This window comes from Leptidea sinapis, chromosome 15, assembly GCF_905404315.1.
Source record: "Leptidea sinapis chromosome 15, ilLepSina1.1, whole genome shotgun sequence".
Taxonomy (NCBI): Eukaryota; Metazoa; Arthropoda; class Insecta; order Lepidoptera; family Pieridae; genus Leptidea; species Leptidea sinapis.
The window spans coordinates 2,506,166-2,520,147 of NC_066279.1; the positions used below are offsets into that span (position 1 = coordinate 2,506,166).

The window sequence follows — 13,982 nt, forward strand, 5'->3', positions numbered from 1 at the left end:
GTAAATCGGGTACATACAGGTCGGTTAAAAGTATTCTAGACTTATGAAGAAATATTTGAAGTAATGACTAAACTGCATTCACTTATCGACTTGGTTCTCTTTGGTAATTGTGGCTTTTCATTAAATCTGAGAAAATTCATATTGTGTACATTTTATTATTACATATACTACCTCTGTAGTATTCTATTAAGTGAAATGGAAACTATATTATTATTTTATGAACATTTATTTCAAAATTCTTCACTGAAATCTACATCCATGATGTCATTATTCAACATATCTCTTGAACCTGCAGCTTCCTGAACAAGATCCTGATTAATTAAATCCCTCTCATGGTTCAAATTGTTATCATTCTCCACTAAACCTTGTATTGTACTTTGAATTATGTTATTTTCAATAACCCTCTCAATAGGAGATATTCTATTAAGATTCAAATTATTTGGATCACTTATAGTTTTGTCATCTACAGCTAAATCATTAGATGGCAAATCATTAGTGTCTATGTTTTGACCACTTGAATTACCAGATTTTTGATAAGAATTAGTTCCATCTGTTATATTTTTCTGACTTTCATAACCAGGACCCCTTGTTACATTATCAACATTGACTTCAGGAGTTGACTCAGTAATTTCATTCCCATCTTGTGTATTAGCTTGAAGATTTTCCTCTGTTACTGTTTCACTTACATCACTATCATTAGCTATATTATCAGTACCTAAATTCTTTAAGAGATCTGTTTCTGACTTATCACCAATATTATTTTTATTTTCTACTTCACCAATTTTACTCCCAGTTAACTTATTAGAATCTTTATGTCCCTCTTGTATATCTGTAGCTATCCTTTCTTGAGTATCAATACTGGTTCTATGTGTTTCTATTTGTACCTCAATCACTGTCTCATTTATATTATGTTTATCTGTCAAAATCTCACTTGCATTCATATTGATGTCTGATTCAGGATGACTCATATTATTTTCAAGGTTCTTCAGTTTAGCAAGTCGTCTTTCTTCTGCAAGTTTTCTGTTTCTTATCATCCTTTCTTTTTGTTCCTCACTGATTGAGGGTGATGATGTTGGTTTTGGCATGATTAATGTTCTGAAAGCGAAAAAGCTATTTTTATTGTTTATGGTCACATCAAGATTTAAAAAATATTAATATAACCATAGAATAAAATCCAACTAAAATTTTTTTTATTATTTCGAAATATAAATTTCTAACAAACAACTTTACCAAAAATATGTTCATTGATAATACAATTGTCCAATTTTAAATTGTTGAATTTTATAGAATAATGATTAATAAATTCTACTGACAAAGATATGGTTATTTTTATATACCTGTTTGCAGCCTGAGAGCTTTCTATGTTCTCTGCAGCCTTGGCAGGAGTAGACCTCGCTAATTCTATTTGTTGCTGCAACAACTTGTCAAACTCATCCTCCTGAGGGACATCTTCATCACTTAAGTCCTGTTGCACAACTCTCTCCTCACTTGTGAACTGGTCTGATCTTATTTTATGAAGATTCACCTAAGTGTAAAATAATATATTTTAGATTCATCCAAATTTGTCTACTACATTATATAGAGAAATATTTGTAGTGTTGGCACTACCCAACCTCTCCCTGTTTGTGTAAACATAATTTAGTAGCTTAGAAAGGCATAAAATTAAGGGTCAATTTCCTATATTATTTAGGTGGATAAACCGTTGTCAAAAGGTGCAAATAAATGGATTCCTTTTTTTGTATCCTCATTAATAATGCACATTTAACCAATTGATAACCTTGGTGAAGCTTACACAATAATAAAATCTCTTGTTAAGATAATCTAACACCGTACAGTGCCACAAGGGTCTTTTGGCGCGTGGCCAAAATTGGTACTAAACGGCGCCATCTTGCCAAACGTCATTTTGGCAGTTCGTGTCACTGTTGATTACTTCGCAGGTTTGCTCGAACATTTTTGTGAAAATATTGAATTTTAACATGCCGAAAGTGATCAAAAGTGATGTCAGAGAGGTGTTGCTAAAGGTAAAAGAGTTTTTTTTAAAAGAAAAACAAGCTACAGCTCCGATTATTCCATTTGAAAAGGTAAATGATCGAGTCGCCGCTGCTACAGGTTAGTGTTGCCAACATTCTACATTATCAGTTTGGCTAAAATATTTAAAATATTATAGGAATAAAAATAATTGTCATGTCAGATCAAGAATTATAGGTGAAGGAAGATTGGCCGAAGCTTCATCAAGTAAAATTGTTACACCAGGGAAGAACAGGAAAAAAAGGAAAGACAAAATATTGATGGATGATTTTGATATTGGTGTTTTGCGGCGTAAAATCCATGAATTTTATACTATGAAAAAGGAAATTCCTACAGTGAATAGAAGACATTGGATTTAAAGGCAGTCGAGAAATTCTCAGACAACACATAAAAAAGATTGGTTTCCGATTTAAGAAGTCAAAAAGTAATAGGAAGGTTTTGATTGAAAGAAATGATATATCTGCTTGGCGAGCTAAATACCTGCAGGTAGAGTATCATATTTTTAGTTACCTTGAACCTTAATAACTTGTGTATGTATGTAACAGTACGATTGTCTTCTATGTTTCAGGTTTTAAAGTACAATGATGAGACAGATAAACTTCCAGTTGTGTACTTAGATGAGACATACATTCATTGTGGTCTAACTTTTGGAAAATATTGGCAGAATGATGATGGCACAGGTATTTACATCATAATGTCCAACGCCAGTAAGACAAAGTGGTCCATTAGCAATAAACAACTCATAGCCTGCCCTTTATCTTCTTCCGAATCTTGTTTGTTTGTTATAGTTTATGAATTCATTTATTCACAGATGGTGTACTGAATCTAAAGGGCAAAGGTTTATAATAGTCCATGCTGGCGGTGAGCAAGGCTTTGTGGAGAATGCCTGCTTGGTATTTAAATCACAAACAAAAAGTGGAGATTATCATGATGACATGAATCACACAAATTTCAAAAAATGGGTTACTGAAAAGTTGTCACCCAATTTAAACCAACCAAGTCTTATTGGGATGAATAATGCTCTATATCACAATACAAGCATAAACAAAGCACTTAACACAAATTCAAGAAAGGGAGTAATACACGAATGGTTATCAAGAAATCATATTGAATATTCACCACAATATACAATACCACAATTATTGGAAATTGTAAAAAGAAATAAGCCGGAACCTGATTATGCTATTGACACCATTTTAAAAGGATTAGGCCAAAAGGTATTTTACTAATATATTGTCACCTAATATAATATTAACAAATATATTTTTATTTAATCTCCGGAATCGAATGATAACAGTTTGGTATATATATATTATTTATTAATAAGTACTTATATTTCAATAGGTTTAGGATACATTTAAACTTGTTTAATTTAAAACTAGGTAATAATTTAGATACCTTACGTTACTAATTAGCAAATAAGCACATATTCTTTTAGAAAATATTATATCTGTCTATATTTCATACATATAAAGAAATATACAATCATATACCTTCACTAGTATGTACATAATTATCTGGTGGTATACATACCGACCAACATATTTACTCATTACTACTCATACCTTTAAATTAATTATATACTATATTATATTACTTATTTATTTTTCCTTTCAAAATTATTAAACTACTACTCATTTTGTGCATTATAATAGTCAGACATACACATTCTTGAACTATGGAATAACAGACCAATACACGGGGAGTTCTAATATCCTAAACACAGGGAAACTTAGGAGTAGTAGATTGTTGTCATAATGTAGACTACATACCTACCACTCCAGCAAAATATCAATTTTCTGGGAAGGCACCAGCTTTTATGTCTGTTTCACATAAAACCTACTGTCTGTATGTGCCTAGGTTCTTTAAGAAGTCCTAGCAATAAAAACTTCGTACCTACTTGTCTAGATGCACTTACCAAACATAAGTATATAGGCTTCTTAATGTTTGTATCTAAAGGTTGTGATGTATAATGTTGTGTAGTAGATATTATGAGTATGTAGTAGTATGTACATGGCTTTTTTGTATAATACGTTTTTCTTTTGAGACAAAATAAAATATTTGTATTTGTATTTAAAGGATACAAGATTACTTGATGCAATAAAAAGGTATTCCTAACTGCTAAACAGCTAACCAACTTTCCTAACCTATACCATTTTACCAATTATACCTTGTATTTATTTGCAGGTATTACGTTTACCTCCAAATCATTGTGATCTCAACCCCATTGAAATGGTCTGGGCTTCAATGAAACGCAAAGTGGCTATGGTGAACATTGGGAAACTGGCTAATGAAATGCCAAGTATGGTAATGAATGCATTTAATGCTATTACTGTTGAGGAGTGGCGCAATTATTGTTCGCACGTCAAAAAAATACAAAAAGAGTATCACATAAGGGACGCGCATTTGGACGTACCGTTCATCATAGACTTAGCCTCTGATAGTGAAGAAAGCAGCGATAGTGAAGACGAAGAATTGGACGATATTCGACCACTTAATATTGTACACCTTCATCATAATTATAATAAAATTATTTGAAACATTATTCTTTTTTGCCACCATATGCTTATGTTTGATGACTGATAGGTATATACATGTATACTTTTATAGTTTACCATTTCCTTAAGTTCTAACAGTTAAAAAAACTTAAAATTCTACTCATCCTATTATCTGATATGTTCATTGGGCCCTAAGATTTCGGGATAGATACATATGCATGTTCTAAGTTTAATATTAAAACTACCTATAGTATCACTTTCAATTGGACCGTAAATTAGGCAATTTTTATTCACCGGTAACCCCAATTTCACTGTAGCGCCCTCCTGTCAATGTCACTCATGCGCCAAAAGACCCTTGTGGCAGTATATGTTAAGATAATCTGTAAGTATTATTGTAATGACATAATATTATGTAAAACCATTTCACCAACAGTGAATATGGAGCATAATTTGTACTAAATTGATATAAAAGAGGTGCTTTTAGGTCAATTATTAATCTGTTTTAATTGATCTCAATATATTCATGACCTCAACTGGATTTGGTACAAATATTTATAACAATTAAAATATGTGATTTGCTTAATAAATATAAGTCCTACCATAACAGCTCTTTTCTTTCCCAATGCCTCTATTTTCTTCAAACAATCTTCAAATTGAAATTTAGGGTACAGTCTATATGCCCAATGTTCTAATTTCTTTAAGACTACATCCAAGTCTTCCTTCTCATGACCTTTGCCTGCAAGCCATATAATTAATATGTTTTTCTAAAAACTTATATAGTATGGATTGACCATTTTTAATAGCCTATTAAGAATAAATGTTATAAATTATATGACATATCTTTTATTTTTCTTTGGAAAAGAAAATCAGCTAAATTAGATTTAACATAATTATTTTACATCAGGCATTGATAATAATTTACATTTGTCAATCAACACAGTGAAGCAATCTACAAACAGGCGTATCGAACTTGGGTTGCGGCGCTGGGCACAAAGGATCCGAACTGCAAAGTTCTTAAGAGGAAATATAACCGTGCCTCCAGATTTTTTAAGCGGCAAATCGCCCGTGCGAAGTCTAAGCACGTCGTCAAAATCGGCGAGCAGCTTTCCAGTTACCCGACCGGAACACGCAAGTTCTGGTCGTTGTCGAAAGCTGCTCTTGGTAACTTCAACCAGCCGTCCATGCCGCCGTTGCACATGAGGAATGACACCCTGGCCCATACGGCAAAAGAGAAAGCCGAGCTCCTGTGCGCTCCTTTTGCCTCCAACTCGACTCTTGACGACAACGGAAAAACACCGCCGACCATCCCGCGGTGTCAGAGCTCTATGCCTGAAGTACAGTTCAGACAGAAAACTGTTAGGTGAGCTCTGTTTTCGTTGGACGTCAGGAAGTCGAGCGGGCCTGGTGGCATTTCTCCAATCGTGCTTAGAACGTGTGCCCCTGAGTTGACGCCGGTGCTAACGCGTTTATTCCGGCACTCTTATTCCAAAGGTACGTCCCTGACTCATGGAAGTCAGCCCTTGTCCATCCGATCCAAAAAAAAAAAAGGAGACAGTTCGGATCCGGCGAACTACAGGCCTATTGCTATCACCTCCCTGCTCTCCAAAATCATGGAGAGCATAATTAGCCGCCAGCTTTTAGTATACCTAGAGGGTCACCAGTTGATCAACGACCGACAGTACGCCTTTCGCCATGGACGGTCGGCAGGTGATCTTCTGGTATACCTAACACATAGATGGGCGGCGGCTATTGAAAGCAAGGGGGAAGGCTTGGATATAGCGAAGGCCTTTGACCGTGTATGGCACAAGGCGCTCCTCTCAAAACTACCATAATTTGGGCTTCCCGAGAGCTTGTGCAAGTGGACCTCCAGCTTCCTCACTGGGCGTAGCATACAGGTCGTTGTCGGCGGATATTGCTCGAACCCGTGAATGCTGGAGTGCCCCAAGGCTGTGTGCTATCTCCTACGCTGTTTCTTCTGCATATCAATGATATGTTGGACACCTCCAACATGCATTGCTATGCAGATGACAGCACTGGTGATGCCGTATACACGGGCCATGCAGGTCTCTCTCGGGAAATCGTCGACCAGTGCCGGGACTTGTGTCTTCTATCGAGTCCTCTCTCGAAAAGGTCGCGGAATGGGGTAAATTGAACCTTGTCCAATTTAACCCCCAGAAGACTCAAGTTTGCGCGTTTACCACTAAAAAAACCCCATTTGTCGTATCACCGCTCTTCGAGAACACTTCTCTTAAAGCCGCGCCTAGTATCAGAATACTGGGTCTCGAAATCTCGAGCGATTGCCAATTCCGTGGCCATCTGGAGGGCAAATACCTATTGGCTTCGAAGAAGCTGGGCGTCATCAATAGAGCACGGCAATACTTCAAGCCGGCCCACATTCTAGCGCTCTACAAAGCGCAGGTCTGGCCACACATGGAGTATTGCTGTCATCTCTGGTCTGGTGCACCCCAGTATCTGCTCGATCCATTTGACCGCGTGCAACATAGAGCAGCTCGAATTGTCGGGGACTCAGTGCTCTGTGAACGGCTGGATCACTTGGCGTTGCGTAGAGACGTCGCTTCATTGTGTGTCTTCTACCGCATTTATCACGGGGAGTGTTCCCCACTCCCCGTGATATCATCCCCACCATCTGGATCTGTGGCGGTCCTCCACAGTGCGGTTTTCAAGAAGCTTTTTCCTCGTACTACAAAGCTGTGGAATGAGCTTCCTTGTGAGGTGTTTCCGGGACGATACGACATGGGTACCTTCAAAAAAAGCGCGTACACCTTCCTTAAAGGCCGGCAACGCTCTTGTGATTCCTCTGGTGTTGCAAGAGAATGTGGGCGGCGGTGATCACTTAACACCAGGTGACCCGTACGCTCGTTTGTCCTCCTATTCCATTAAAAAAAAATCTAATTTCACAAATAAATGGGTTTTATCTACTATTTAATATCATACAAAAAAAATATAAGTTTAATAAAAAGCTATATTTACACAAACACTTACTTTAGGTACTTAAATATTAAATGTCATAATGGATTATCAAAAAATTAAGAATATTTTTGTTCCAAAAAGGAAATGATCATAACATTATTTTAGATATCAAATGATAAATTTTGCAAACTAAATCAATATTTTATATGTGTAAATCATATTCCAAACTCACAGAACCTATAATGAAATAAAGATTTCTTACATACTCTTCAGATGTCATTACCATTTTTATTTAATAGAATCTCTAAAAAATGCTTGCAAAGGCCTTTGACCTTTCTTAAAGGCCGGCAACGCTCCTGTGATCCTTCTGGTGTTGCAAGAGAATGTGGGTGGTGGTGATCACTTCACACCAGGTGAATACACTCGGTTGTCCTTCTTTTCCATAAAAAAATGTAGAGCCCATAGAACAAACAAGACGCAGTGATCACTCTTTATTTCCAAATTTAGTTAACATAGTACAGTAGAACCTCTTATAAGTCAAACATTAAGGGAGACACCAAAATATTCGAGTTATACTTTTCGACTTATTGAGAATTTTGACATAAAGATGTTGAGATTCATTCTTATATTTGAGTTATAAAGGGTTTTAAAATAAATCATTGCTATGTTTAAGATTTAACTTTTCGAGCTAAGGAGGGAAAATATTTACCAAAGTGGCTTTGAGGGCTCACTGATAAATTCTACTAATAGAGGGTTGCGATTTTTAGTAATGAGGGTTTTTGGTGTTTGAAGGGTAGGGAACAGCATAATTGGACTTCTTAGTTGTCACTTTCGGGAAACTCAAAAGTTATGACACGTCTTAAGGCAATAATAATAGACATAATAACTTATTAGGAAGAAGAAATTTTTTTATTTGTGACATTATATAATCCATCTAAATACAAAACACTTAAAAATTAAAACGTAAACAAAAATGAGAAATATTATTTTCTATATGTCGCAATGTGGTCCCAACTTAGCTTGTTTGCTGGTTTCAAAACCAACACTGGTCTTCCGTTGGGCCATTTGGTGACATCGCCTTAGTGATAATATAAAATAATAATCAGCTTTTCGAGAATTGGAGGTTTTTCAACTTATCGAGGTTCTACTGTATAAAAGAAAAACTCAACTCATCATTTAAGATTTCGTATTATATTAAACATGTTTTAGATAATAAAACATTTATATATAAATTATTTTACCTTTAAATTTGAAATCTTGAAAATGCTCTGGTATTACATGAATACCTCTCGGTCCAGTGAGGCGAGCAGGATTCAAAACAAATCTGGGATTCTTTATTACTCTCTTAGATTTTGTAGAAGAAGGATCTACTCGTCTTTTATCTTCTTCTGGAAATAAAATTTCACAAAAATATATTTCAAAATACAAGGAGTAAGACAACATCAAAGTCAAAGTCAATTTAACTTTATTCAATTAGGCTAAACATAAGGGCTTTTGAATTATCACTACAAATATTTCTTTTAAATTACTGAATTTACCATATGTTCATAAAAAGTTGAGCTCATGAGAATAACGTATAAGAAACTCAACAGCCACTCTTTTGAATCAAATAGAGTATTTTACAATGACTGTAATACATAACAAATTAGTTTGTAAGGTACTGCATCCAATATACGAGTTGTGTTTAAATAATATTAATTATTTCATGAAAAGTAATAACTTGAATTAACTGTATAAATATAAATTAGCCTATAGTGGATGCATTGATCATTGATGATCGATTGGATGAGCCGTGTTTAAAAATATAAATTATTTTATGAAAAGTAATAAAGAAATAACTATATTAATAGAAATTATCTTATATTGGATGCATCAACCTTTATAGAGCTTAGCTTATTGTTGTACTACATCACAATATTTATTCAATATAAAATATAAATGGGGAGCAATAGTTTTGATTATCTTTGCTATAAAAGCCACGGACATGCCCCATAATTCACATGTTAAAAGCCACGGACATGCCCCATAATTCACATGTTAAAAGCCACGGACATGCCCCATAATTCATATGTTTTTTTTACATTTGATGAGTTAAATACTAGATTATTTCACCAGTGATAACATGCCTAAATTTTAATGAAACTGCACACTCAGGAACATTGCTTTTGAGTATTAATTCAGCTTGTTAAGAAGAAGAATTTAATGTTGTCATATTTTGAACAGGAATATTATAAAAAAGTTATTGAGATTTTGAGCAATATCCCTACTATTTTCAATGACCACTCCATTTTTTTAATACTAATAGAATCTTTATTTTGTTTTATTTTTAGCTGTTTCCCTATTTATTATAATTGCCCAAGTCATTTTTATTTTATTATTTTAAGAAACAATCTGGTTGCAAATATGGATATGTTTTGCCTCTTCACAAACTCTTTTAAATATTTTAGAATAGTTATCTGGCTCCGCGTAGATTTAGAGGACCGCGTCCGCATCTATGCGTGTGTCTACAGGTCCCATAGTGGTAACGCAGAAACCGATCATCTCATGGGCTGCGTTCACGCGGCGATTGACGACGTGCTTGCACAGATCCCCTCCGCTGAAATTGTAGTCTTGGGTGATTTCAACGGGCACAATGCCGAATGGCTTGGATCACGTACCACAGACTACGCAGGGCGATCTGTGCATGATTTTGCATTGGCGTACGGTCTGTCCCAATTGGTTGCGTCGCCAACGCGGCTCCCGGATGTGGATAGTCACTTGCCGTCCTTATTAGATCTTCTGCTGACTACACATCCCGATGGTTACCAGGTCATTGTCGACGCCCCTCTCGGAACGTCCGACCATTGCCTGGTCAGGAGTGTGGTGCCTCTTGGAGCAGGTTTGTTTCGCTTCGGATGATCCTAGTGCCTGCGCCATTGCAGTAGCCGATGTGATACTACAGGGCATGGATATTTTTATACCAAGCTCTGTAGTACCGATCGGTGGCAGATCACAGCCCTGGTTCGATGCGTCAGTTAAAGCAGCATCTGACTGCAAAAAACAGGCGTATCGAACTTGGGTTGCGGCGCTGGGCACAAAGGATCCGACCTGCATAGTTCTTAAGAGGAAATACAACCGTGCTTCCAGATTTTTTAAGCGGCAAATCGCCCGTGCAAAGTCAAAACACGTCGTCAAAATCGGCGAGCAGCGTTCCAGTTACCCGACCGGAACACGCAAGTTCTGGTCGTTGTCGAAAGCTGCTCTTGGTAACTTCAGCCAGCCGTCCATGCCGCCGTTGCACATGAGGAATGACACCCTGGCCCATACGGCAAAAGAGAAAGCCGATCTCCTGTGCGCTCTTTTCGCCTCCAACTCGACTCTTGACGACAACGGAAAAACACCGCCGACCATCCCGCGGTGTCAGAGCTCTATGCCTGAAGTACAGTTCAGACAGAAAACTGTTAGGCGAGCTCTGCTTTCGTTGGACGTCAGGTCGAGCGGGCCGGATGGCATTTCTCCAATCGTGCTTAGAACGTGTGCCCCTGAGTTGACGCCGGTGCTAACGCGTTTATTCCGGCACTCTTATTCCAAAGGCGTAGTCCCTGACTCATGGAAGTCAGCCCTTGTCCATCCGATCCAAAAAAAAGGAGACAGTTCGGATCCGGCAAACTACAGGCCTATTGCTATAACCTCCCTGCTCTCCAAAATCATGGAGAGCACAATTAGCCGTCAGCTCTTGGTATACCTAGAGGGTCACCAGTTGATCAAGGACCGACAATACGGCTTTCGCCATGGTCGGTCGGCAGGTGATCTTCTGGTATACCTAACACATAGATGGGCTGCGGCTATTGAAACCAAGGGGGAAGGCCTGGCAGTTAGCCTGGATATAGCGAAGGCCTTTGATCGTGCAGCAGTTAGCCTGGATATAGCGAAGGCCTTTGATCGTGTATGGCACAAGGCGCTCCTCTCTAAACTTCCATCATTTGGGCTTCCCGAGAGCTTGTGCAAGTGGACCTCCAGCTTCCTCACTGGCCGCAGCATACAGGTCGTTGTCGACGGACATTGCTCGAACCCGAAGCCCGTGAATGCTGGAGTGCCCCAAGGCTGTGTGCTATCTCCTACGCTGTTTCTTCTGCATATCAATGATATGTTGGACACATCCAACATTCATTGCTATGCAGATGACAGCACTGGTGATGCCGTATACACGGGCCATGCACGTCTCTCTCGGGAAATCGTCGACCAGTGCCGGGAGAAACTTGTGTCTTCTATCGAGTCCTCTCTTGAGAAGGTCGCGGAATGGGGTAAATTGAACCTTGTCCAATTTAACCCCCAGAAGACTCAAGTTTGCGCGTTTACCACTAAAAAAACCCCATTTGTCGCATCAGCTCCTCTACAACACTTTCCTAAAAGCCTCGCCTAGTATCGGAATACTGGGTCTTGAAATCTCGAGCGATTGCCAATTCCGTGGCCATCTGGAGGGCAAAGCCAAATTGGCTTCAAAGAAACTGGGCGTCATTACGTCTTACAATAGAGCACGGCAATACTTCAAGCCGGCCCACATTCTAGCGCTGTACAAAGCGCAGGTCCGGCCACACATGGAGTATTGCTGTCATCTCTGGTCTGGCGCACCCCAGTATCAGCTCGATCCATTTGACCGCGTGCAACGCAGAGCAGCTCGAATTGTCGGGGACCCAGTACTCTGTGAACGGATAGATCACTTGGCGTTGCGTAGAGACGTCGCTTCATTGTGTGTCTTCTACCGCATTTATCACGGGGAGTGTTCCGAAGAGCTGTTTTATCTAATTCCTGCCGCCGAATTCTACCTTCGCACGACACGCCACAAGTTAGGATATCATCCTCACCATCTAGATGTGTGGCGGTCCTCCACAGTGCGGTTTACAAGGAGCTTTCTGCCACGTACTACAAAGCTGTGGAATGAACTTCCTTGTGTGGTGTTTCCGGGACGATACGACATGGGTACCTTCAAAAAAAGCGCGTAAAAACACCTTCCTTAAAGGCCGGCAACGCTCCTGTGATTCCTCTGGTGTTGCAAGAGAGTGTGGGCGGCGGTGATCACTTAACAACAGGTGACCCATACGCTAGTTTGTCCTCCTATTCCATAAAAAAAAAAAAGTTATGCATATATTCCTAGAATACTGGATTGTTGATGAAATTCCTAAGCTCATAAAGATGCATTCTACTCCTATGAATGCTTGCTGTAGCCCAGTCACTGAATTTGGATGGATTGTTGATACTCATTTTTTTTTCCTTAAAAATATCATAAAATTATTTACACAATAAATTTAAAAATATAGAAAAATTGATTTCAGTCAGATTCTTTTACAATGTCATTATATTCAATAAGATTTTTTACATTTTTTGAAACATTTCATTACATTTTTTGTCATAGCTCTACAAATAATCAATTATTCTGAGTAGTTTTATTTGATACAAATTTGTAGTCCACAGTGCTCAGATGTCAGTGAATTTAAAATTCTTTTATCAAGTATGGCACAATTACTATATATAATATTATCAATACAGGTACAGGATGAAGAAGTTATTAGTGTTGGTTCACTAAAAGTTTTTATCATATACAAAACACCTAGAAAGATTGACAAGTTTTTTGTAAATTTCTTGCTAACAAGCTAGTCTTTATTGAAATCACCTCACACTATAATTTATTACTGTTGAATCATTTTTTCAGTACCTGTTCCATAATAAGCTCAAATTTATCATAATCAGTATGTTATGGTCTATACATACATACCACAATAAGATGTTCCAGTTCAACACATGATAATTCAATCAGACATTCAAATACAATATCTTTTCTCTCTTTACACTTATGTGGCAATTATCAAAGTACCATCCAACAAGAGATTAGAATTGAGAATAGGTGGATTGGACATACAAAAAGTGGCAGCCAAGGTACAGACAAGGAATTTGATTCACATACCTTTTCGCAGACTTATTGCTTGTAATATGGAAATATCTTAAAGTTTATATTCGTTTTGCATTTTCGCAACGTCAGAAGGATTACCCTTAGATCAATTGTCATCAGCAAGTTAGGCTTACTATAGAATAAAATTCCTTGATTATACGCTGCTACAAATTAATTAATAATAGGTAATATGGATATTAAAATTTTCCTTTACAAACCTGCTTCGCCCTCTTTTTCACTATTATCATCGCTGTACCTTTCCTCGTGATCACCACCTTCTATTATTCTTTCTAATTCATTAGCCTCGTTAGCTTCGTCCTGGAGGAAAACATCTTCCAATAGGGACATTTAATATTGTGAAAGTTGAGGCACTTGATGACTTGAGAGTTGGAACTCGAATTTTGTAAATCAATAACAATCTAACGTTCACGAAGTTTTATACTTTCCACTCAAAGAATATATTTAATTTTACTAAATTGACACTATAGGAGTACATAGTCCTCGCGTGCCCCTTTTAAATAGCAATAGTTTTGACAGGAGTCTGGAGAAGTCTTAGGCGTTGTCGTATTATTAATATGATTAAAATTACCCCTCACGGA

At 37.6% G+C, this 13,982-nt stretch overlaps 1 protein-coding gene and 1 long non-coding RNA gene across 2 annotated transcripts; one reads left to right on the forward strand and one right to left on the reverse strand.

Annotated features, from left to right (window-relative positions):
- Positions 1 to 207: 207 nt before the first annotated feature.
- LOC126968396 (putative uncharacterized protein DDB_G0286901) lies at positions 208 to 13,895 on the reverse strand. The gene is made up of 5 exons (XM_050813403.1): positions 13,602 to 13,895; positions 8,699 to 8,845; positions 5,126 to 5,262; positions 1,338 to 1,525; positions 208 to 1,095 (listed from the first exon to the last, which is right to left on the reverse strand). The coding sequence occupies exons 1-5, from the start codon at positions 13,729 to 13,731 to the stop codon at positions 231 to 233; spliced, it is 1,467 nt and encodes a 488-aa protein (XP_050669360.1). The 5' UTR covers positions 13,732 to 13,895; the 3' UTR covers positions 208 to 230.
- Positions 2,567 to 5,257, forward strand: LOC126968445 (uncharacterized). Its single transcript, XR_007730210.1, has 3 exons — positions 2,567 to 2,708; positions 2,840 to 3,245; positions 4,216 to 5,257. It is a non-coding gene; the product is annotated as an uncharacterized LOC126968445 (long non-coding RNA).
- Positions 13,896 to 13,982: the final 87 nt, after the last annotated feature.

Bases quoted from the DNA above. Each gene is read 5' to 3' on its own strand.
- LOC126968396 (XM_050813403.1), bottom strand. From the start codon at position 13,731: ATGTCCCTATTGGAAGATGTTTTCCTCCAGGACGAAGCTAACGAGGCT. The intron at 5,263-8,698 runs GTAAAATAATTT...TATGGCTTGCAG, and splicing joins TCAAGATTTCAAATTTAAAG to GCAAAGGTCATGAGAAGGAA. The intron at 1,096-1,337 runs GTATATAAAAAT...TTTCGCTTTCAG, and splicing joins AGCTCTCAGGCTGCAAACAG to AACATTAATCATGCCAAAAC.